We start from the raw sequence: 25,190 nt of genomic DNA on the forward strand, positions 1-25,190 counted from the left end.
TAATGCTTGGTTTGTCCATGCCAAAACCCCGAACTGGGACAAACCCAACATTTTGATTTCAGAACGCATCGGATTTATCCCAGTTCTGGGTTTTGCCGTGGACAATCCAAGCATTCCAATAGTGCATATGGACCCTGGCATTCTAATAGTGCATATGGACCCTGGTCTGGGTAGTGTCAGCAATGGCCTATTTTCATGTATATGCACTGTATTAGCCAATAGAATGATCTTATGCCCATTTAAGATATGGATATGTTAGATATGTGCCTCTAAAGCCCCATGGGAGTAGAAGTTTTGTATGGTATTGGATGAATGGGGGTGATCACAAATTCACACATTGTGCCCCCTCTGCATCTCTAGTATTTTTACCTCCATTATCATGCCTGCCCCCCGATAGTGTCAGAGCTGTAAGCCAATAGAAAAGGAGGGTTCAATAATCAGAACCCACCCAGAGGAGGTAGCGTTTAATGTTCTGGATCACTGGATGGTCAATAAGCTGCTTGACCCGGGTGGGCCATCCCAACTAGTGCCAGGATGACCCCATCTTAAATAGACGCGGGAGGGCCGATCCCAACTAAGAGCGGGCGGGCCGATCCCAACTAAGAGCGGGCGGGCCGATCCCCAACTAAGAGCGGGCGGGCCGATCCCCAACTAAGAGCGGGCGGGCCGATCCCCAACTAAGAGCGGGCGGGCCGATCCCCAACTAAGAGCGGGCGGGCCGATCCCCAACTAAGAGCGGGCGGGCCGATCCCCAACTAAGAGCGGGCGGGCCGATCCCCAACTAAGAGCGGGCGGGCCGATCCCCAACTAAGAGCGGGCGGGCCGATCCCCAACTAAGAGCGGGCGGGCCGATCCCCAACTAAGAGCGGGCGGGCCGATCCCCAACTAAGAGCGGGCGGGCCGATCCCCAACTAAGAGCGGGCGGGCCGATCCCCAACTAAGAGCGGGAGGGCCGATCCCCAACTAAGAGCGGGAGGGCCGATCCCCAACTAAGAGCGGGCGGGCCGATCCCAACTAAGAGCGGGCGGGCCGATCCCAACTTCCATCTGGTTCTCCGGTTTTAAGTTAAAAAAAAAAAAAGTGCCATATTTTGGGGAATACACCAGATTTGGGAAGACTTATTCCCTGCCTGTTTGCAAAACTCCCCCAACCGTTTACCAGGGGACCTCTTCATGACCGTTTTTAGACTCTGAGTATCGTGTTTTCCCACCATACACATCCTCCATCTTACACAGTTCCAGTCCCCCTATATAAAAAAAGTATAACAAAACAGTCTTTATAATCGTCTACAAAATATGTCAATATGACACGTCTGTTACAAAATACAAAAAGAAGTATTTACAAGTCTGCTGAAACACAAGAGATCTGCAGCATTTTATCAAACAACTTGCAACCCCAGCAGGTATTTGGTAAGTTTTGTAACCAACAATGAAAATCCAAAAATAAAAAGGAGCCCTATTTACATGAGCAAGGGGATGAGGAGGGGGTGTATTTACACCCTTCCACCAGTAGAGGGGGGGCTTTTGGTAAAACTGCAAAAGCATGCAACAGATTTTGGTTTTGAAGTGCGTTTATTGCAGGGGGAACCCTCAGATTGCTTATAAACATTGTATCAAATATATATGAGCTACAGTTAATAAATAACATTGTAATTGTTTCAGATTTTTCTAACCTATTTTTACGTTTTATTGTCCCTGTCCTAAAGGCCACATTGAACAGTCCCTTGCCAATCAGATAAAGTGGAAATTGCCATGCCCTTGTTGGGGAGATTTTCTTTTCACTTCCTCCACCCCATTATATGCATCACCTGAACAGGAAGTGAGGGGATCTTCCAAATGGGGACACAGGTGGCAGCTTTTGGTTGGCTCTCCTCCGTAGTTGATGAGCGGTTCTTTACAGAGGTGGCATATTAGCCCAATGGGTGCCCAGCACCATCTACAGGAGAGTACAATACTAGATTTAAAAAAAAAAAAAAATCTAAATGGTTATTTTGTATTTGGAATTCTAATTTAACCAATAAGAGTTGTAGTCAGAAGTATCTGAGATGATCCCACCAGTAAAGTTCCATCGAATACGAAGTGCTACCAAAAATGCAAAGCTGAATTTTGCATGAAAATGCAGCAGTATGCTCGCAGTTTTACCAAGCTCCGCCCCTGCGGTCTACGAAGGGCATTCTGCTTTGGCTACGCAATAGATAGAGGGGGGGCCAGCTGAATAATGACGGGGGGGGGGGTTCCATGAAACAATAGAAGGCCACCAAGGTAAGAAAAAAAAGAAAAGAAACAGTCCTACAAATTCTACTTCTTTATATACAGAAATGGCTTTAAAGTCGAAACTAAGAAAGGAGCAGCACAGAGCCGAGTGAGATGAGGGATGGAGATGTGCACAGTGTAGTAGAGCTGAGTCACACCTGACCACCAGGGGGCGTCTTTCTGTGCAGCTCTAGGAACACACGTGAGGGCCCATTCACACTATGGCGCTGCAGTAACCGCAACACAATTGGCGTCCATTGCTGCAGTGCCATTCATTATGAATGACACCCCAAAGACAACGGGCATGCCTTGCAGTGCGCACCGCGCAGCAGGACTTGCCTTCCAAATGCTGTGACATATTTTGGGACGTTTTGATGGTTTGGTGGTCTGTTATTTTCTTTAGGCTGTCCTACTGCAACCTGCATGTGTTCATGCATCACAGAGGGGTAAATAAGGGCCCAGCATTGACAGACACCTTCTGATTGGCTGTTATGGTTTACTGCACTTTATAGGCTGCTCCAGCCATTAGAAAGCGGGGGCATTGTATTTAGGAATTCGAGATTCAGGCCAAAGCAGGTCTATGGTCTTGTGTATGGTTGTGTGGATCTGATGTGCAGAGAATCACCGAGTTCACAAATTCAGCTATGACTCCTATTGAATCACAGACTTGTGTTTGGCCTGAATCTCTAGAGCTATGTCTGTTATGGGCTGTGATGATACTTGGATTCAGGGGTTTTACCGCCGACTGTCTCAGGGGTCTTACAACCCATACATTAGCTGGACCTCCAACCCGCAAATACATTGTCTCAGGGGTCCTACTACCCATACGATGGCTGGACCTCCAACTGCCGATAAATGGTCTCAGGAGTCCTACTACCCATGCGATGGCTGGACAGCTAACCGCCGATAAAAGAGACGTCTAAGGGGGTCCTACTACCCATGCGATGGCCAGACCTCCAACCGCCCATACAATGGTTAAAGGGGCCTACTACCCAAGCGATGGCCAGACCTCCAACCGCCGATAAATTGTCTCAGGGGTCCTACTACCCATACGTTTGGACCTCCAACCGCCGATACGTTGTCTCATGGGTCCTACTACAAATAAAATGTCTGGACCTCTAACCGCCGATACAAGGTCTCAGGAGTCCTACTACCCATGCGATGGCTGGACCGCTAACCACTGATAAAATAGATGTCTAAGGGGGTTACTACCCATGCGATGGCCAGACCTCCAACTGCCAATACATTGTCTCAGGGGTCCTACTTCCCATGCGATGGCCGGACCTCTAACCACGGATACAATGTCTAAGGGGTCCTACCACCCTTACGATGGCTGGACCTCCAACACATTGTCTCAGAGCCCCTACTGCCCATAAATGGTTTTGGAGCACCTACCAACAACTCATTGATTCAGGGGTTCTACTGCCCGTACAATGTCTAGGAGTGCCAACCCTCAATACTTTGTCTCAGGGGTTCTGCCGCAGATACTTTGTCTCAGACCTCCAACCGCCAATGTAAAGTACAGAAACCATAGTGTTAGAATTTTTGCACTGACTGCCAGCAGTCCTTTGCATAGATAACGCCCAGTTAGTAGTAATTATATATAGTAGGTGTAAAAATGGGAGAGCGGAACAAACGAATGTTACTTAATGAGAATTTTAAGATTTCAAGTTTTAAGATAAATTAAACCCAAAGTGACATTTCAGTCTTGAACCCCACCTGCTCCTCGTATCTCTGGGACTCCAGTATCAGTAATGTAGTGGATGGCGGGATGCACAGCTTTCTGCACTCAATTTACCAACTGTATATTTTAATACATCGTCTTTGTCATTAATGAACGGCTTCAAACATCAAAGCAGACAACACATGTCCACAACTTGCATGGATGTGAACTGGCGCCATTTCAAAATGATGGCTACTTTGTTACAAGGTAGAGGAATGACTCGGCCTGATCTCATCCCTCTATAATGAAGGGGCCTCTCTCACACAGCTGACTCCCCCATTTACTGTGTCACCCACAATATAGAGGAGGGAGACCCCCGCCATTCCTCAGAAATCTCTGGAGTCCGAGATACACAAGAAGTCAGAATGGGGTTCAACTTGCCGACAACCAAGGACACTGAAATACCAGCTTGTGATAAAAGTGTACCTGTCACCTATGCTCTAGGATTGGCCATTTTGCCTGAAACCATTAAATTTCCAATCATAGCAACAGGGTGAGTGATGGCGATAGCACTAATCTTCCATAGCGCGATTTGTCACCACCGTTGTATAACCAGATGGGTGCGTTTTATACAAGTTTTTATGTTGACCTTTTCAAAGATATTGAGAAAAAAAAATGCTGCAACATTGTATTGCCCGTTTCGTTTTATACTTTGCTGAATTCGTGTAGAGTCCACCAGGACCTAAGAGAAAATGGCCATCCGCATTGATTCCAGGTACAGTTCCATCCATTATAGACACATGAAGCGTCATTTCCTAACCCAAGCGTGGCGGACAAAAACGCTCTCATTTTAAGCCTAGTTATGTTATCGACAAATCACCCGCCGTACACCTCCCCTCCCCCCTCAAATTGTGCGCGGCAAACATTCATCCTCATAAGGCAAGCATATTGCATAGTATCTCTAACCAGTGCCGTCTACACCCTCCGGAATACATGACAAGCCACCCATGTGGATGGTGTTCAGCAGCGATGAGGTCCTGGTCATGGTCACTAGTGTTCAGCAGAGAACGCCTATATACATATTTATACTAAAATTTCACTTCCGTACGGCCAGGTCCCAGCTTCCTTTACATAAAAGTTTAGCCTGAAAAATTGTTGGGGGAATGAACGTAAATTGGGGTTAAGAGTGACCCTATGGCCCAGGAAATGGGCAAAGCTAATTTTCATAAAGGTTATTCTGCCCAGAAGCCGTGATTCACTTTTTTTTGGAGAAAACAAATTAAAATTGTCCGTCTTTTATAATTTCTTAGGGGCTCCGGAGGATGGTCCTTGCACCCCTCGGAGTCTTTCAGGTGCTCTACTATACCAGTCCACCCCACCTGCTGCATCCCAGTATGAAGGAGTCTACTGGGGAGTGATGGGGTAAAGGGCAAGTCCTGCAAGATATAATACATAGAGAATCCTCCTACTTCATTATTAACCAAAAGAGTGAACAATCGGTTTTTGGCCAGAATGACCATCACTGATAAAATACTTCTACATTTTGTAGCCAATAGTTGTGCGGGATCAGATGACGGCAGTCAAGCCGGGAGAGGTCAGCTGTTCCCGGTGAACTTTTTTTAGGCTAAGTTCTAAAACGGTCAACTTGATGAGTAGAATGGGTGCTCTCCAATGCTGGAAGCCTGGCCCTCTTTATGTTGAGTATCTTGGTGGCTCAGGACGGGGGAAGGCACATGTCAAACAGCACTTGTTTGGTTTTTTTTTTTTTGTCTTGGAGAATTCTATATACAGAATGTTCTGTAGAAGAATAGACATTTACAGCACCAAATAAATGGAGGGAGGACTGGAGGGCGCTCTGGGAATCCTCTATGAAAAGTCTCTGATTTGTCCAATCTCTGCTTGAGGAGGAAAAAAAAAAAAAAAAAAAAAGTTCTTTCTATGATAGCGTCCCTTATCAACTGATGGCGCTGTCTCCGTCCCCGTCCTTATCGGACTCATCCTGCATCTCGTCTGAGTTCCCTGAGTCGCTGCTGGCCACGGAACTTGTGGATGGAGAATTTCTGAAACAAAGAAATGGAAATGTGACTTCATTGTATTCCATCTCATGGAGACAATATATAACTCTAGTGAATGGATAGGCTGCATTCTCAGTGATGTCACCGCTCTCTAGTGATTGGATAGGCTGCATTCTCAGTGATGTCACCGCTCTAGTGAATAGATAGGCTGCATTCTCAGTGATGTCACTGCTCTCTAGTGAATGGATAGGCTGCATTCTCAGTGATGTCACCGCTCTCTAGTGATTGGATAGGCTGCATTCTCAGTGATGTCATCGCTCTCTAGTGAATGGATAGGCTGCATTCTCTGCGACGTCACCAGTCTCTAGTGAATGTATAAGCTGCATTCTCAGTGATGTCATCGCTCTCTAGTGAATGGATAGGCTGCATTCTCAGTGATGTCACCGCTCTCTAGTGATTGGATAGGCTGCATTCTCAGTGATGTCACCGCTCTCTAGTGATTGGATAGGCTGCATTCTCAGTGATGTCACCGCTCTCTAGTGATTGGATAGGCTGCATTCTCAGTGATGTCACCGCTCTCTAGTGATTGGATAGGCTGCATTCTCAGTGATGTCACCACTCTAGTGAATAGATAGGCTGCATTCTCAGTGATGTCACCGCTCTCTAGTGATTGGATAGTAGGGATGTAACGATATCAAAATCTCACGGTACGATACAATTTCGATATTGACCTCACGGTACGATATTTATTGCGATATTGTGGAAAAGCTCATGGTATTGTTAAATAGCTCATGATAGTGTTTGTGATGATAATAGCAAAAAAATACCGACATTTATTCTGCTTTTGCCAGTCAACAGGCAATTTATTGTTGTATTTATGGATCCATGACAACATAAAACACTGATTTGTTCCGCGGGACTGTGTTTACTCCTCTTGCTTTTTGACGGACACCTGTCCTTTTAATATTGTAACCCAACCACGACGATATCGCGATACGACCACGACGATATCGAGACGACCACGACGATACGATATCACGATATCTTCGATATCGTTACATCCCTATTGGATAGGCTGCATTCTCAGTGATGTCACCGCTCTCTAGTGATTGGATAGGCTGCATTCTCAGTGATGTCACCGCTCTCTAGTGATTGGATAGGCTGCATTCTCAGTGATGTCACCGCTCTAGTGAATAGATAGGCTGCATTCTCAGTGATGTCACCGCTCTCTAGTGATTGGATAGGCTGCATTCTCAGTGATGTCACCGCTCTCTAGTGATTGGATAGGCTGCATTCTCAGTGATGTCACCGCTCTCTAGTGATTGGATAGGCTGCATTCTCAGTGATGTCACCACTCTAGTGAATAGATAGGCTGCATTCTCAGTGATGTCACCGCTCTCTAGTGATTGGATAGGCTGCATTCTCAGTGATGTCACCGCTCTCTAGTGATTGGATAGGCTGCATTCTCAGTGATGTCACCGCTCTCTAGTGAATGGATAGGTTGCATTCTCAGTGATGTCACCGCTCTCTAGTGATTGGATAGGCTGCATTCTCAGTGATGTCACCGGCCTATGGTGAATAGATAGGCTGCACATTCTGTGATGTCACTGGCCTCTAGTATATGGAAAGGCTGCATTCTCTGCGACGTCACCAGTCTCTAGTGAATGTATAAGCTGCATTCTCAGTGATGTCACCGCTCTCTAGTGATTGGATAGGCTGCATTCTCGGTGATGTCACTGCTCTCTAGTGAATGGATAAGCTGCATTCTCGGTGACATCACCGCTCTCTAGTGAATGGATGGGCTGCGTTCTCTGTGACATCACCGGTCTCTATTGAATGGATAGGCTGCATTGTCAGTGGCCTCTAGTGAATGGATAGGCTGTACTCTAGGTGATGTCGCCGCTCTCTAGTGAATGGATAGGTTGCATTGTCAGTGGCCTCTAGTGAATGGATAGGCTGTACTCTAGGTGATGTCGCCGCTCTCTAGTGAATGGATAGGTTGCATTCTCAGTGATGTTACCGCTCTCTAGTGAATGGATAGGCTGCATTCTCAGTGATGTCACCACTCTATAGTGAATGGATAAGCTGCATTCTCAGTGATGTCACCGCTCTCTAGTGAATGGATAAGCTGCATTCTCATCTTGGTGACGGAGGTGGTATCTAGGGAAGGCCACTTTTTTTAATGTCATAATTTGGTGAAAATAATATGTTATGTAGTCACAGGATAAGCCTCAGTCTTTGTCTCCAGTGAATGGGCAGGTTGTTTTCTCAGGGTTTTAAGCACATTTGCAGATTTAACCTTCAAGAAGGAACTCATGCCAGAGGAGGAACCCACCCCAATATTTCAGAGGTGTCCCCAGTATATCAATACATTGTGACCCTCACCTGCTAACCGATCCCTTTATAAGCCTCCGACACGTCTCCATCTGTACATCCAGGCCCCTCTTCATGCTGCACATTTCCATATATTCGTGGAGATGCCGATTCATGTCGCTTTTTGCCGTCGCCAACTCCAGCTGTGATATGGAGGAAACATCATGCAATGAGCTCTAAATTCATCAATAATAATTGTTATATTAGTATTGGCTTTTCAGTATCAGCATTTGCACGGTTCATCGTTATTGTGGATTTCCTGCCATGTGCAATTCTCATAGTCAGCCATGTAATGAGATGAGAGTTGTACAGTCATTTCATTCTATAGTAATAATGAAGTGGGAGCTGTAGGTGAAGGGCCTAAAGAACGTCCCATAGGCAACTGAATACTGCAAGTCTGCCTGAAAATAGCAGTGCCGTCATTGTAAAGGAATCAAAGTAGATTCCGCTGCAAAGTGATGTCATCCTAACATGTTTCAGGTAGCCTTAAATGTAGTATGGGGTGGATTAGAACACCACGGAACGCTCGGCCTCACCTCGATCTGGCCGATGGTCTCCTGATACTCCTTGTCCCGCGTTTTCAGGAAGGTTTCCGTCTCCTGGATGAGATTGCCCAGAGTCTCTTCCTGCTGGAGACAGACAATGGGAAGCGGTAAATACTTTGTAGATGAAAAGATACAATTAGAATTCAGAGAGATACAATTTACAGCGAGAGGTGTGTCCAAAACTGAGTTAAAAAAAGTGCAGCATTATTTTTTAAAATTGTGCAGCTTCCAAATAGTTGTTACTGCGGCATTATGTTTTAGCGGGTGTGAATGCCTGCCAAAGGCCACGCATTTTTGTGCGGTTTGGGAAAACAAACGATTTCACATGCATTGCCCCCCTCCATCTGGTGTGAACAAGCCCCAAAATGTACTTTGTGAGGCAGAGAGGACCGTGGTCTGCAACAATTTCCCAATTTACCTTTGGGATCAATAAAGTATTCGGTTGTAAATCATTTCCCTCAAAGTCCCTGCTACTATCACAATTCCTCCCCCCACTCCAAAATCCCTGCGATTCCAAATTCCCCCTCCTAGCACAAATGTGGGCTGTGCCTCCCCCCCAACTTCCTCTCCCTCCCCGCCGCTCCAACCCCCTGTTTGTTCACACCCCTTGAAATTTCCCACATTTTCTCATGTTACAACCAAAAATGTAAATGTATTTTATTGGGATTTTATGTGATAGACCGACACAAAGTGGAAGGAAAATGATAAATGATACAAATAAATCTGTAAAAAGTGTGGCTGCATTTGTATTCACCCCCCGGAGTCAATACTTTGTAGAAGCACCTTTCCCTGCAATTACAGCTGCAAGTCTTTTTGGGGATGTCTCTACCAGCTTTGCACATCTAGAGAGGAGATTTCTGCCCATTCTTCTTTGCAGAATATCTCATCTCTGTCAGATTGGATGGAGAGCGTCTGTGAACAGCAATTTTCAAGTCTTGCCACAGATTCTCAATGTGATTTGGGTCTGGACTGTGACTGGGCCATTCTAACCCATGAATATGCTTTGATGTAAACCATGCCATTGTAGCTCTGGCTGGATGTTTCGGGTCGTTGTCCTGCTGGAAGGTGAACCTCCGCCCCAGTCTCAAGTCTTTTCCAGGTTTTCTTCTAAGATTGCCCTGTATTTGGCTCCATCCATCTTCCCATCAACTCTGACCAGCTTCTCTGTCCCTGCTGAAGAAAAGCATCCCCACACCATGATGCTGCCACCGCCATGTTTCACAGTAGGCATGGTGTGTTCAGGGTGATGTGCAGTTTTCCCCCACACATAGCGTTTTGCTTTTAGGCCAAAAAGTTGAATTTTGGTCTCCTCTGAGCAGAGCTCCTTCTTCCACATGTTTGCTGTGTCCCCAACATGGCTTCTCCCAAACTGCAAACAGAACTTCTTATGGCTTTCTTCTTCTCACTCTTCCATAAAGGGCAGATTTGTGGAGCGCACGACTAATAGTTGTCCTGTGGACAGATTCTCCCACCTGAGCTGTGGATCTCTGCAGCTCCTCCAGAGTTCCCATGAGCCTCTTGGCTGCTTCTCTAATGAATGCTCTCCTTGCTCAGCTGGTCAGTTTAGGTGGACGGCCATGTCTTGGTAGATGCCCAGCCGGTCAGTTTAGGTGGACGGCCATGTCTTGGTAGGGGCCCGGCCGGTCAGTTTAGGTGGACGGCCATGTCTTGGTAGGGGCCCGGCCGGTCAGTTTAGGTGGACGGCCATGTCTTGGTAGGGGCCCGGCCGGTCAGTTTAGGTGGACAGCCATGTCTTGGTAGGGTTGCAGTTGGGCCATACTCTTTCCATTTTCCCATGATGGATTGAACAGCGCTCTGTGAGATGGTCAAAGCTTGGGAGATTTTTTTTTATAACCTAACCCTACTTTACACTTCTCCACAACTTTATGCCTGACCTGTCTGGTGTGCTCCTTGGCCTTCATGATGCTGTTTGTTCACTAAGGTTCTCTAACAAACCTCTGAGGGCTTCACAGAACAGCTGTATTTATACTGAGAATAAATGACACACAGGTGGACTCTATTTACTAATTAGGGGACTTGTGAAGGTAATTGGCTCCACTAGATTTTATTTAGGGGTATCGGAGTAAAGGGGGGTGAATACAAATGCAGCCACACTTTTCATAGATTTGTATAATTTTCCTTCCACTTCACAATTATGGACACTTTGTGTCGGTCTATGACATAAAATCCCAATAAAATACATTTACGTTTTTGGTTTTAACATGACAAAATGTGGAGAATTTTAAGGGGTGTGAATACTTTTTCAAGGCACTGTAGGTGATGACACAGGTATGATCAGGACTGGGAAAGGTTGGATTACCGCCCCCCACACAGGACAGGAGCAGTGTGAGGAGGAGATAGCAGGACAAGGAATCCAAGCCTGTATATTCCAATCTCAGTGTGTTCTGTCCTAACTCCTGTATACAGAGAGGAGGGAGAGAGCACAGCCAGTACCTCTTTCCGGCTTATCCTCATGTCGGCAACCCTATCCAATCTAATACCTTTGATATGTCTTCACTGAAATATTGTGACCCACTAATTTGGGGGGGGGGGCCCTCAGGCTCTCACAGGAGGGGGCTATTTTTGTTTTTGAAAAGCGCAAAAAAAAATAATTTTTATGCTGCCTCACTTCACAGGGAGTGGTTGAGTTTATGTACAGATAAACTGGCTGTGAGAACTTACCTCTCCCGGAACTTCCACAGTCGTCGGGTTACAGTTTGCAAAATCTTCCCACAGCAGCAGCGTGTCCTCGTTCTCCTCCCACGTTAAACTGTCGCAGTCATCATCAAAGTCGTACGTCTCTCGCCTAGAAAATAAGTGACAAAAATGATTGGCGTTATGACAATGGATTTTAAATTGCTGCAGCGATAACTTTGTAAACATTCATTTTTAACCTTGTAAGAGAATGGTTTATGACTTGTTGGCTCCCAACACACCCACTAGGTGGCGCTGTGGTGTCATGGTTGATTTCAATCAGATTGCACTACTCATAGCAGATTTGTATTATTTAATTAAACCGTCTTTTATTGGAGAGCCCAGGAGCCAGGCAAGCTTCCTGCCCTACAAAACTAACCTTTTCACAAAGTTTGTGCACTTTTTGTATTCGTATCCCATCATTGGTATCAGTGGGAGGAATGGCGCCCCCGTCATTGGTGTCGGTGGAATGGCGCCCCCGTCATTGGTGTCAGCAATACATAAAATAGACATTCCCAAGTGGGTAAGACTACCTTACCTACAAAAATGGTATTTTTTGTACTTATCGTAAAATCCATTTCCCTGAGTTCATCGGTGGACACAGCGCTCCATAAATCCTAACTATTGGGTTATATTGCCTCCTCCAGGAGTAGGACTAGGCAGAACAAAAAAACACCTGGCTTTACCTATGGGCCGTCCTCAGCTTTGCTGATTTAGCGGACCAGTTGGTCCATGGGCTGCAGTTTATTTGTGATGCAGCTTTGGATAGAGCTCTTGTGCTGTCCAAACTTTCTGTTTCAGCGGTGGTGATTAGGCGCGTGCTGTGGCTTAAGAATTGGTCCGCAGACCAAGCCTCTAAGAAAGCTCTCATTGATCTGCCCTTTCAAGGTGATCGCCTGTTTGGGGCTACCCTGGATGACATAATTAAGGGTATTACGGGGGGGGGGGGGGGAAGAGTAAGCTTCCTGCCATAGTCTAGCAAAGGGACTGAGAATAAGGGAAATATATCTTTCAAATCCTCCCAGGAGGTTCCAAGCATCCTTGGTCTAGTAAGCCTAGAGCTAGCTTCTCCGGAACCCGCAGACAAGACCCCTTCAGCATGAATGTCTGCACTCACCCATTATTGGGGTGGTGGGACATCTTCGCTGGTTTCCGGCCTTGTGGACCTCCCTTTTATGAGCGTCAAGCAGATTCTGATTCTTTTTGGGGTACCCGGAAAGGAGGACAAAGCTTGTCCTTTTCAAGTGTTTTAAGTCCCGAGTCTCCTTGTGCAGATTTAATTCCTGCAAAGGTTTAGGTGATGTCCAAACTACCTAAGCTCCCCCCGTTCCCTGTCCAGGGAATTGATTTACCTAGGTCTGATTCTTATTCTGACCAGGGTGGTCCTTCCTCTGGACAAACTTTAGGAATCACAAGCCGTGATGCACTGGCTGCTGTCACACAGATAGTTCTCCCATTTAACATACAGGTTCTGAGTCTGGTGGTATCCACCTTCAAGACAGTCCTACAAGCAGCTCCTTTAGCAGGTTTGGCTCCACAGGAGCATACCAAGGTTCATGGTGAGATCACAGGTTCCTCTGGCAGATGCCACAGGCGTCCAAGGACCACGGTAAGGCCAGTATCATCCTCGGCTCAGGCTTCTTCAGCAATTCAGGAATCAAGGGCGAGGATCTTCCAATCAGTCTGGTGGCCATAAACGTCCCTTGGAGGCTTCCTCTCAGACAAGACCAGTCGTCCCAAGGGCTGATTTACCATCCTGCTTTACAGTCGCTGGTTTTAATGACTTAGCTATTGAAAGCCAGGTACTGAGGGACAGAGGTCTGTCTGGATCAGTGATCCCTACTATGGTGAAGACGAGGAAGTCGCCTTCATACGTGGAAAGCGTACATTTCTTGGTGTAAGTCGATTGGTTCAGTCGAGTTCAAGAGCTTTTTGTATTGGCGCCCCACCCCTGGCGTCAGTGGGCAGTGGAAGGGATGGCGCCCCACCCCTGGCGTCAGTGGGCAGTGGAAGGGATGGCGCCCCACCCCTGGCGTCAGTGGGCAGTGGAAGGGATGGCGCCCCACCCCTGGCGTCAGTGGGCGAGATGGCGCCCCACCCCTGGCGTCAGTGGGTGAGATGGCGCCCCACCCCTGGCGTCAGTGGGCGAGATGGCGCCCCACCCCTGGCGTCAGTGGGCGAGATGGCGCCCCACCATTGGCGTCAGTGGGAGGACTACTGCCTCACCATTGGTGTCAGCGATACTTTCTAAGTGGGTAAAATTGTTTGCTTCCAACTCACTCACAAGGTGGCGCTGTGGTGTAATGGTTGATTTCAATCGACTTAGAACAGACTGTACTGTTTGAATCTTCGGCTTTTGTTGCACGGATCTCAGGATCGGGAAAGCTACTTTACCCACAAATTCACTTTTGTGCTCCTTTGTATTATCGGAAAGCACAGCTTTCTAGTCTCCATAACAAACGGTCATTTGGCCTCTAGATAAGTCTGGCTTCATAGATCATTCCATCCTGAACCTGATGCAATCCCATACTTCCAACTAATAGTGACATTTTCTCTCTGCATCTTAACTCAAACAAAACTCAGTGCTGACCCGGGATCAGGTCCAGTAATATACAAGATCAGACAATTCATACTGGGCGCTCCCATCACATTTACAGAGTCAATGCAGATAATACACCGCAGAATCAATGGCGATAAAATGATGCAGCGTGACCATTTCTATGAAGATCGGAGGTCCCGATCATTAGATAGAAAGCCTTCTAATCTGAAGACATGGGGAGGTTTTGTAGCTAAAGTATCCGTTTAAAATTTAAATAGAACGTCCCAATATATCGCATTTATTTCAGTCTTTAGCCGGCGTTCGGGGTATGACATCAGCACATATGTTGAGTGATATTTTAGGACGTCTGGCTCACTCAGCATCTTTCAAACAAGCTCCTCCTTCCCCTCTAACAGACGCAGAGCCGGGATAGAGTCAGACTTGGCTGAGATTTCCAGCTTCACATCCCTTCCCAGGAAAGCAGTCTGGACGGAGGATAATCGCAGTCTGTTAACACAGGAAACGGCTAATATACAGACGCTTATCAGGGGCCTTCCACTTACAAAGCAGACTGTCCTCTTACTGCTTTCACACGGGTCCTGGTCAGTTCAAGAAATTCATCTATAGGATGGTCCTGCACCAGGCTTCCTAAACAACGAGGAAAGTTTACGGTCCTTAAGACTTTTGGGTCAGACTGAGGTAGAAAATGCTCCATCATTGGTGTCAGTGGGAGCAATGGTGCCCCATTGTTGGGGTGAGTGGCAGGAATGGTGCCCCATCATTGAAGCATTATTCCTCCTGACACTAACCATGCGGGCACCAGTGGTGGGACAATGTCAGAGAAGAACAGAGTCCCACCACTGGTGTTGGTCAGAGAGGAACAGACACCAGTGGTGGGACAGGGTTCCTCTCTAACCGACACCAGTGCTGGGACGCGGTTCCCCTCTGACCGACACCAGTGCTGGGACGCGGTTCCCCTCTGACCGACACCAGTGCTGGGACGCGGTTCCCCTCTGACCGACACCAGTGCTGGGATGCGGTTCCTCTCTGACCAGTGCTGGGATGCGGTTCCTCTCTGACCAGTGCTGGGATGCGGTTCCTCTCTGACCAGTGCTGGGATGCGGTTCCTCTCTGACCAGTGCTGGGACAGGGTTCCTCTCTGACCAGTGGTGGGACAGGGTTCCTCTCTGACCAGTGGTGGGACAGGGTTCCTCTCTGACCAGTGGTGGGACAGGGTTCCTCTCTGACCAGTGGTGGGACAGGGTTCCTCTCTGACCAGTGGTATCATTACTGGCATCAGGGGGGGAAGTAACGGCGCCACATCACTGGCGTCGGGGGGGGAAGAAACTGCGCCCCCACCACTGGCGTCAGGGGGGGGAATAACGTTCCCCACCACTGGCGTCAGGGGGGAAGGAACGGCGCCCCATCGTTGGAACAGGTTACAACCTAAATACAGGAGTAACATTTTCTAAAGGTGAATTCATCCTTTAGGCTGTGGCAGCTACAAATGATTATAATCAGAAACTTTAGGGGGAAAAAAAGCTTTTTAAGCAGTTCTATAGAATTATATTTTAAGATTCTCTTCCGGTATCCTTATTGATATCCCGGAATTCTACTTTAGGCCTACTGACTTGTCCTCTTCGGATTCTAGAATATACACAAGCTTCCCCTATGGGAATATTTTATGACTGCACCACACTCCCCGGTCACACAAGTGGCATCTCGTCCTACTTACAGCTGGTTGAACATTCTCTTCATCTCATCCGTGATGTTGAGGGAACAGCTGACTTCGTCATCGGAGAAGTGGCCGGCGTCGGCGTCCTGTTCGGCGATGCTGTCCTCGTTCGTAACTTTGCGCTCCCTCTTTTTCGCCACAGTCCCCACCTTTGGAGACAGAAGCTTGGTTAGTTACAAACCTCTCTCTATATACATATGGCTGGCTCGGAGGGTATGGAGGAAGCTGAATTTGGCATCAACAAGCAGCCCTGTTGTGCGCATTCACCAGACGAGCGCGTTCAGCCGCGGCCCACATGCAATGCAGAGCAAAGATCAAGCCCTAGACTACGGTCCCTTCACTATACATTACACAGGACAGGAGACATACAGAGTTACAATCACAACGTTACAGAAAGGAATGAGAAAACACAATGACGAGACTTCCACCTTCACCGCTAGACCTGCTCTGAGAACTGGGGGAGGAAACCTTCATTTGCACAGTTGTTGGTGGCTACCATGATGGGAAATATTTAATGATAAATGCTGCAAGGTTGCCATTGTCTACTTTAAGCTGAACTCCAAGCAGACATAAAATACACAAAATGAATGCGGTTCTGTAGCCATAATTACATTTGTTTTTTTTTTGTTTTTTTAATGTGAGCAGTGCAAGAGGGGCGGCTGCCCCGGGAACTGTGGTATAATGTAAGATGAGGGGGTGCTGCAAGGAGATTGGGGGGGAGGGAAATTTGGAGGGTGGCAGGGGATAAGAATCATCTTGGGGGGGGCAAATTTGGGCAGGGGGGAACATGCATAGTGTGGTGATCGAAAGGGATTTGTGTTGGGAGGGATAGGGGAAAGAGGATTTGTGCTAGTAGAGGGGAATTTTTGCTAGAAGATATGATATGGTAAGGGGAGGGGATTTGTGCTAAAAGGGCATTTTCTGGGGGGGGATTTTTGCTAGTAGGGATGGTTGGGGGGGGGGGGAGGAGTCTGTGCTTAGGGGGGATAAAGAAGATGGGAGGCTAAAGATTTGTACAGGGAAGTGGAATTTCAGCAGGGGTGGATTTGTACTGGAAGGAGGGAGAATGTTTAGGGATTGGTGCATTTTTTTGGGGTTTTTTTTTTGGGGGGGGGGGGATTTTTTGCTGACACACAATGCAAATACATCTTTTTAGGGGGGTGGGGGCGTTGCAATTTGGCCTGGGCTCGTAATGACCTTATCCCCAGCACTAAGTACCGAAACTCATAACCGCTTCTTGCAAGCCCCCCTTTTACAGCAGAGCTTAGACTGGCAGGAACAACACAAGGAGCCAGTCAACCACCCTGCCCCACCCGCTAACAGGCAGAGCAGAGAGCATTACCTCATCAGTCTGCTGCTTCTCCACTCACTGTCCAATCACAGGTTGGGGGGAGGAGCAATAGTTAGCAGCAGAGAAAAGTCAGCTCTCCTGTCCTGCCAGACATAGCTGTGCTATACAGCAGAGTTGTGTAAATATCGGGAATGAATTAATACAAATCCTTTGGCAGGTAGAATTGTGTATTTAACCATTAGCCTGGAGTTCAGCTTCAAAGGGACGTTCCTGGATCTCTTTGTGCAGCAACAAAGAAAGGTAAATGGATGAGCTTTGAATGCAGCAATAGACAAAGGTCACATTTTACCTGGACTGAAAATTTGAGCCCCGCATCACCAAACCAACCGAGCAAATGATCCCCTACAGAGGAAGAGTCCCCAGATTTTGTGCTTAAGTTACATAGGAAATAAAAAGGAAGGGGGTCCCAGAGCGGACCGTTTGGCTGGATAAGAAGAGAAAGAGAGAGAGAAGTTCCGTCACCTGGAACATCTTGGATACGTCCTCGGAATTGCGCTGCTGTGCCACATCACACAGCTTGGCGGTGATATCAATCCGCCTGCAGATATCCATGTCCACCTTCATGGCTTTTTCCTGGATCTTTGAGTCGAGATCGGTCATAGGCTGCGGGGGATATTTGGATATTACCTTCTCTTTCTCTTATATATAAATCTTGTACAAAACCTTAATTTGGGTTGAACTAATCAGACATGTATTACATTGTATAATCACATTCAGTACAGTGTATATCGTTCGTCATCTGTGTGCAATGCGATTAATGCCATAGGATTGAAGAAAGGAGTGATTCTATGAACATGCAATTTATAAAATAAGTCATTCAAGTCCATAGGGCAGATTGAGTGACTGCAGAACGATGAGGAGCTGCTGCACTGAACAATGCTGACGGAAAAATCGATTCTCTGCCAAAGATCTGACCGCTTTGGCGTGATTCAAAAATCAGACGATTGGCCCGAGTGTTTCGGCCTATATATAGTGCAAATAGTGAATCAAGTTTTAAGATGCATCCAAAAGTTACTGTCTTACAAGAGACTCCGTGTCATCTACAATTTAAAGGGTTGGCTCACTCAGGGATCATGATTGAGACTGGAGAGCTCAACCATCTAATTGGCGCTCATGGACACCAGTGGTCTCTGGGCAAACATTTCCAGATCTGTTGACCCTCAGCAGGGCTCTGAGGTAGGAATGGCAGCAGATTAGTCTGCTCACCTGTAAACGAAAGATCAGGTTTGGGTGGTCTGACCCTTTAAAAAAAATACTAGATTATCACTATAACCGAAAAAAACTGATTTCTCGGAAAGCTGGACTTCAGCCAAATCCAATAATGTGCATTCCAGTCACATGGCCAAAAAGGTTTGTGGATGATTGGTTTGTCTCTAAAAAAAAAAAAAAAACGCACACTTCATTTCTTTTGTAACCACAAGATGAGCACAATGGATCCTGGATTACTGGTCACTAGTACTTGTTCATTGACAACTTTGGATTGTCACAGCCAACTGTAGACAGGTCATAGCCAATCAAAGGCAGGCAACCTTACACAGGTAGAGCCAACTTTAGAAGCACATAACCAACTATGGACAGCAACAGCCAAATTTAGACAGGTCATAGCCAACCATGGACAGTCACAGCCAACTATAGAGGAGTCATAGCCAACTATGGCTGACCACTGCCAACTATGGATAATTCAGACAACCATGGATGGTAACAACCAACTGTAGATGGGTCCATAGCCAACTATTAATGACCACACAGCCAACTGTAGTCGGGTCATAGCCAGCTATGAATGACCACAGCCATTTGTAGTTGGGTCATAGCCAACTATGAATGACCAAAGCCAACTGTAGTCGGGTAATAGCCAACTATAAATAACCACAGCCAATTATGAATGACCACAGCCAACTGTAGTCGGGTCATAGCCAACTATTAATGACCACAGCCAACTGTAGCCGGGTCATAGCCAATTATGAATGACCACAGCCAACTGTAGTTGGGTCATAGCCAACTATGAATGACCACAGCCAACTGTAGTCGGGTCATATAGCAAACTATGAATGACCACAGCCATTTGTAGTTGGGTCATATAGCAAACTATGAATGACCACAGCCATTTGTAGTTGGGTCATAGCCAATTATGAATGACCACAGCCAACTGTAGTTGGGTCATAGCCAACTATGAATGACCACAGCCAACTGTAGTCGGGTAATAGCCAACTATAAATAACCACAGCCAATTATGAATGACCAAAGCCAACTGTAGTTGGGTCATAGCCAACTATAAATAACCACAGCCAATTATGAATGACCACAGCCAACTGTAGTCGGGTCATAGCCAACTATTAATGACCACAGCCAACTGTAGTCGGGTCATAGCCAATTATGAATGACCACAGCCAACTGTAGTCGGGTCATAGCCAACTATGAATGACCACAGCCAACTGTAGTCGGGTCATATAGCAAACTATGAATGACCACAGCCATTTGTAGTTGGGTCATATAGCAAACTATGAATGACCACAGCCATTTGTAGTTGGGTCATAGCCAACTATGAATGACCAAAGCCAACTGTAGTCTGGTCATAGCCAACTATACATAACCACAGCCAATTATGAATGACCACAGCCAACTGTAGTTGGGTCATAGCCAACTATGAATGACCACAGCCAACTGTAGTCGGGTCATAGCCAACTATAAATAACCACAGCCAATTATGAATGACCACAGCCAACTGTAGTTGGGTCATAGCCAACTATGAATGACCACAGCCAACTACGGACAGTCACAGCAGCCAACTGTAGACAGGTAATAGCCAACTATGTATGAGCCAGACAACTATGGATGGTCACAGCCAACTGTAGACGGGTCATAACCAGCTATAGATGACCACAGCCAACTGTACAAGGGGTTATAACCAACTATGAATGACCACAGCCAACTATGGTCGGTCATAGCCAACAATGGATGGCTGCAGTGAACAGTAGACAGGCCATGGCCAATTATGGATGACCACAGCCAACTGTAAATGGTTATAGCCAACTATGGACAGTTTGGATGTCTGCGCCACAAATCCCTCAATTGTATTAAGTGGCAGGTAGATCCATTTGGGGGATCTTCATGCTGTGGGTTACATTTTGGAATGTCCCCCCCCCCCCCCATAAAAAGTAAAGAATTGTTCCATTTAATTCATGTTTATGGTGCAGAAATTTCTTTAGAGGGCGTCCTACTTGTGTGTGTCTGAAGTCTCCTATTTGGTGGCCCCTTTTCTGCACATTCAGTGGCGTTGGTTTGTTTAATATAGACGTCAGAACCTAAAAGGCTTGACTAACATTTGACTTGCGTCACAAAACTGATATAAGCGCCCAGCAATCTAGGACAGCTTGTTCCGACATCAATATTTTTGTTGCCTATTACAATAGAAAATATGTTTGTTTTAATAATCCTCGCAACAAAATCCATCGACAAAGCGTGTACAATGTCTATCAACTCCCGGAGAGTCAACCGGCCGCATTCCTCCTACCCTACAACATACATTGTCATTTATTGCGGTTGCCTCCCTTCTGTGCTCACAAATAGAAGCTGGAAGTGTGAACACTTATGTCAAGACAAGAAAGTGATTATTATAGGGAGTCGGAGCCTCCCCTTGTAGACCTGCCAGACACATGGACAGAGCGTGTGAACAAGCCTGCCAATGGAACGAACGAATTCCTCAACATACAGAGAAGGCTGGTTTGCAGCATAACGGGTGTGCCTTAACATGCACATTTCTGTCCCATTCTATTAAGACGGGCTATTTATTATGAATGGATCCTATTAGTTATGAATTGATCCTATTCATTATGAATGGATCCTATTAGTTATGAATGGATCCTATTAGTTATGAATGGATCCTATTAGTTATGAATGGATCCTATTAGTTATGAATAGGTCCTCACTGCAAAGATGAGGCACCTGCATAATTTTTAACAAATCATTCAGATCCGATGTCTGTTGCATGAACCTGTGGTCAAAGTCACCGTTCCCAGGCATTCTCAGCCTTTGTTGGCACACTCTCCCCTGCAGCTGCCACTGGTTGATACGGGGGGATCACATGACCGGACTGAGAATAAGTATATACATCTTTCTTACACAGGGGAGTCAGCATAGGTGTTAGGAGGAGGAGGAGGGGGGGGGGGGGACATTTTTAGGACTAGTTTGGTTTAGTCTGGAATTCTACTTAGCATGGCTACCAATACAAACCACAGAAGGTTTTTTTTTTTTGTAAACAAACCCCTAAACACTTCAGATTGTAGGATTACATTGTTATGTGAGACAAAGGTGAAGAGAAAAAACGCCCTCTGAGGATTACTAAACTCTGCGCACCGCCGAACATCTCTGATCCCGCTTTGAACGGCTCGCCAAAAAAACAAATGCGAATAAAAATAGAAAAAAAGCAATGAATAGGCGCGGAGGACAGCCTACAGCCCAGATCTCCGACACAAAGGGATCTTGTTTTGGATAAGCTGGGAATTAACCCGCTCTGCGCCAGGAAAGCAGAACCAGTGTTCTGGTGAAAAAAACCCATTTATGGTAAAAAAAGCCTTAAAAACTGAATTCTTTGTTGCAGAAACTATCGGGGGTCATTCGCATTAAGTTTTGTCTCCTGAAGAGCGATCGACTGGATTAGACAGGCGGCAGGGCGGCATTGTGTAGCCTCCTCACCACTCGCTTTAACCCCTTGAACCCCGCACTCATGCAGTGCACACCGTTGTGGGATGCTTGCAAAGCAGGGTGGATAAAATATATATATATATATATAATATATATATATATATATATATATATATATATATATATATATATATATATATATATATATATATATATATATATATATATATACACTCATGTAAAACAGTTTATTGATATTTAATTTTTACTCTGGATTCCAAAGACTTTTTTTTTCTTTTGACCATGTGACCAGCAGCAGAGGACTGAAAGCCCCTCCTGCTTATGTTTCCCTGCAGACAGACTGGGAGAGAGCCGGGTCATGTGACCGCTGGATATCCACCATTAGGAAAAAGGGCATTTTATATATATATAAAAAAAAATTATATATCTATCTATCTATATTAAAAAAATTATATATCTATCTATATAATATATTAAAAAAAGGCATGTGACCAGCAGCAGAGGACTGAAAGTTTCCCTGCAGACAGACTGGGAGAGAGCCGGGTCATGTGACAGCTGGATATCCATTTGGAAAAAGGGACTTCTAGAGATAATATATATATATATATATATATATATATAATATAATATAAAAAATGATATACACAATACATTAAAAAAATTATATATAATTTTTATATATATATATATATATATATATATATATATATATATATATATATATATATATATATATATATATATAAAAAAAAATTATATATTTTTTTTTATTATATATTTTTTTTATTGTAATAATTACAGCACCATTATCCCCATACAGAAAATAGAAGTGGAATATAAATGATACAATGTGTGTTTAGTATCACTTTAATGGCATCATTCTGCAAAACTGGCTTAGCATTGGGGGCAGATCCCAGGGAAAAAATAAAAAAAAGGTATATTATGGGTTTGTAGGAACAGACATTTCCTGCCGGCTCCATAGACTCGGGTTACAGGCAGCAGACTCCGCACACATTATTCATGGTTTGGTTTCCTTGGCCGGCAATCCTAATATGGCATCAATTCCTCATTGTTCTCCTACAGCTTCCCAAATCAAAAATTAACCCTTCCAGTCTGACTGCTGCAGCCCACAAAGCTTCGCTTCTCGCATTTATGGAAGGCAAAAATAAAAAAATAATAAACTAAATAAAAAAAAAAAAGCAATGATGAGGAGGTGCCGATTGCAGCCAGTTTAAAGCGGTCTAAAACCCAAAAAGGCAAACCTTTATTTCATTGCAGCTTACCAATTCTTAGATGTGGCGGCTGCATTCGTTTTCCTTTTTAGGCTTTTTTTTTTTTTCTATTTTTCATCTGGTGATCCAGCCAATAATCTGTTTTTCAGCAGAACAAGCTCTCCAGCAGAATGCATCAATTTACATGGATGAGACAAACCATTTATCACTAACTGGGTTGCTTACAACATTCATTTTTTTTTAAATTATGTAAAATCTTTATCCCAAAAGTAAAAAAAATAAATAAAAAAAAGTTACTGTAACAGATTATAAATTGTTAAAGAAGAGTTCCGCCTGGAGGAAAAAAAAAAAAATTTAAAAAAAGTCAGCAGCTGCAAATCCTGTAGCTGCTGACTTTTAATATATAGACACTTACCTGTCCAGAGAGCCCGTGATGCCGGCACCACAGCCACTTTTCAGATCGGGTGCTGCCGCCGCCATTCACTCTAAGAGAAACCGCCAATGAAGCCTTTGGGCTTCACAGCCGCTTCCTTACTGCGCATGCGTGAAGCGCACTGCACTCTCTCATAGGCTAAGTGGCGGGGGAAGGAGGAACTTCCAAGGGACGGCGCCTCAGCGCTGCCTCCCGGTGATAATCAGTGATGAGGACACGGTGTGGTCTGAAGATACTCGAGGTAATCACATCTATTGACCCAATCACCGCTCCTCGTGGAAAAACACCCCTTTGGATGACAAACTCACCAAATATAGATGGGTAACACGCCTTGCAATAATCCTTAAATAATCCATAATCAGGGAGTAGAAGCTCATAAATGGAGATGGAAAAATAAGGCACATAGAGTGATACTGCAATATTTTATTGCCCCAAAAACATCCCTCTTTAAAATTTCACTCACAAAAAGTAAAATCAATCACAGCTTTAAAACCTCATACGAGTTCATCAGCGCATTCAGTATCTCTCACCGTTCCCTGCTCGAGTTTGGTGATTCCCGGGAAGATACGAAAGTTTCTGTCACTCAGAAAGATCACATGGTTACACCCCAAATGTGTTTCGTCATCATGTCTTCGTCAGCGGGCGTGGCCACCCGACCTCTCCTTAATATACTCTAGCAGGCTGGAGTATAAACGCCTTCGGTCTGTTACTACTCACAAGATAGAGTTCAGTCTGTATAGCCTGTTCGTCCAACAGTCCTGAACAGACCGAGGGGGTTAATACTCCAACCTGCCTGCTAGAGTGTGTGTATATATGTATATATATATATATATATATGTGTGTATATATGTGTGTGTGTGTGTGTGTATATATATATATATATATATATATATATATATATATATATATATATATATATATATATATATATATATATATATATATATATATATATATATATATATGAGAGGTCGGGTGGCCACGACCGCTGTTGACATGATGACGAAACGCGTTCTGGGTGTGACCACGCGACCTGTGTGACAGAAACTTTTGTATCTGCCCAGGAATCACCGAACTCGAGCTTGTGCAGGGAACGGTGAGATACTGAACGTGCTGATGGTTCGTGTGATTTTTTAAAGCTGCGATTAAAATTATACTCACAAAAGGTAAAATAAATCACAGCTTTAACACATCACAGGAGTCATCAGCGCGTTCAGTATCTCTCACTGTTCCCTGCACGAGCTCGAGGTCGGTGATTCCTGAGAAGATACGAAAGTTTCGGTCACTCAGAAAGGTCACACCCCAAGCGCGTTTCGTCATCATGTCTTCGTCAACGGGCGTGGCCACCCAACCTCTACTATATATACTCTAGCAGGCTGGGGTAGTAACGCCTTCGGTCTGTTACTACTCACAAGATAAGAGTTCAGTCTGTACAGCCTGTTCGTCCAACAGTGCGAGGGTGTTAATACTCCAACCTGCTAGAGTATATCTAAGGAGAGGTCGGGTGGCCACGTCCACTGACGAAGACGTGATGACGAAACGCGTTCGGGGTGTGATCACTTGACCTTTCTGTGTGGACAGCATCTTTCGCATCCTCCAGGGAATCACCGAACTCGAGCAGGGAACGGTGAGAGATACCGAACGCGCTGTGACTCGTGTGATGTTTTAAAGCTGTGATTAAAATTACACTCATAAA

The 25,190-nt window shown here is 45.4% G+C and overlaps 1 protein-coding gene across 1 annotated transcript in view; it reads right to left on the minus strand.

Moving 5' to 3' along the window:
* Nucleotides 1-5,623: 5,623 nt before the first annotated feature.
* Nucleotides 5,624-25,190, minus strand: part of IFFO2 (intermediate filament family orphan 2) — a 109,141-nt gene continuing 89,574 nt past the window's right edge. The window contains exons 4-9 of the mRNA XM_082274563.1: nt 17,630-17,770; nt 15,817-15,965; nt 11,531-11,654; nt 8,840-8,932; nt 8,316-8,446; nt 5,624-5,975 (exon numbers count right to left, since the gene is read on the minus strand). Coding sequence (XP_082130689.1) covers nt 5,870-5,975; nt 8,316-8,446; nt 8,840-8,932; nt 11,531-11,654; nt 15,817-15,965; nt 17,630-17,770 — 744 coding nt within the window. The 3' untranslated portion in view covers nt 5,624-5,869. The remainder of the gene's footprint in view (nt 5,976-8,315; nt 8,447-8,839; nt 8,933-11,530; nt 11,655-15,816; nt 15,966-17,629; nt 17,771-25,190) is intronic.

Source organism: Pelophylax lessonae (genome assembly GCF_965119305.1).
Source record: "Pelophylax lessonae genome assembly, chromosome: 12".
Lineage (NCBI taxonomy): Eukaryota > Metazoa > Chordata > Amphibia > Anura > Ranidae > Pelophylax > Pelophylax lessonae.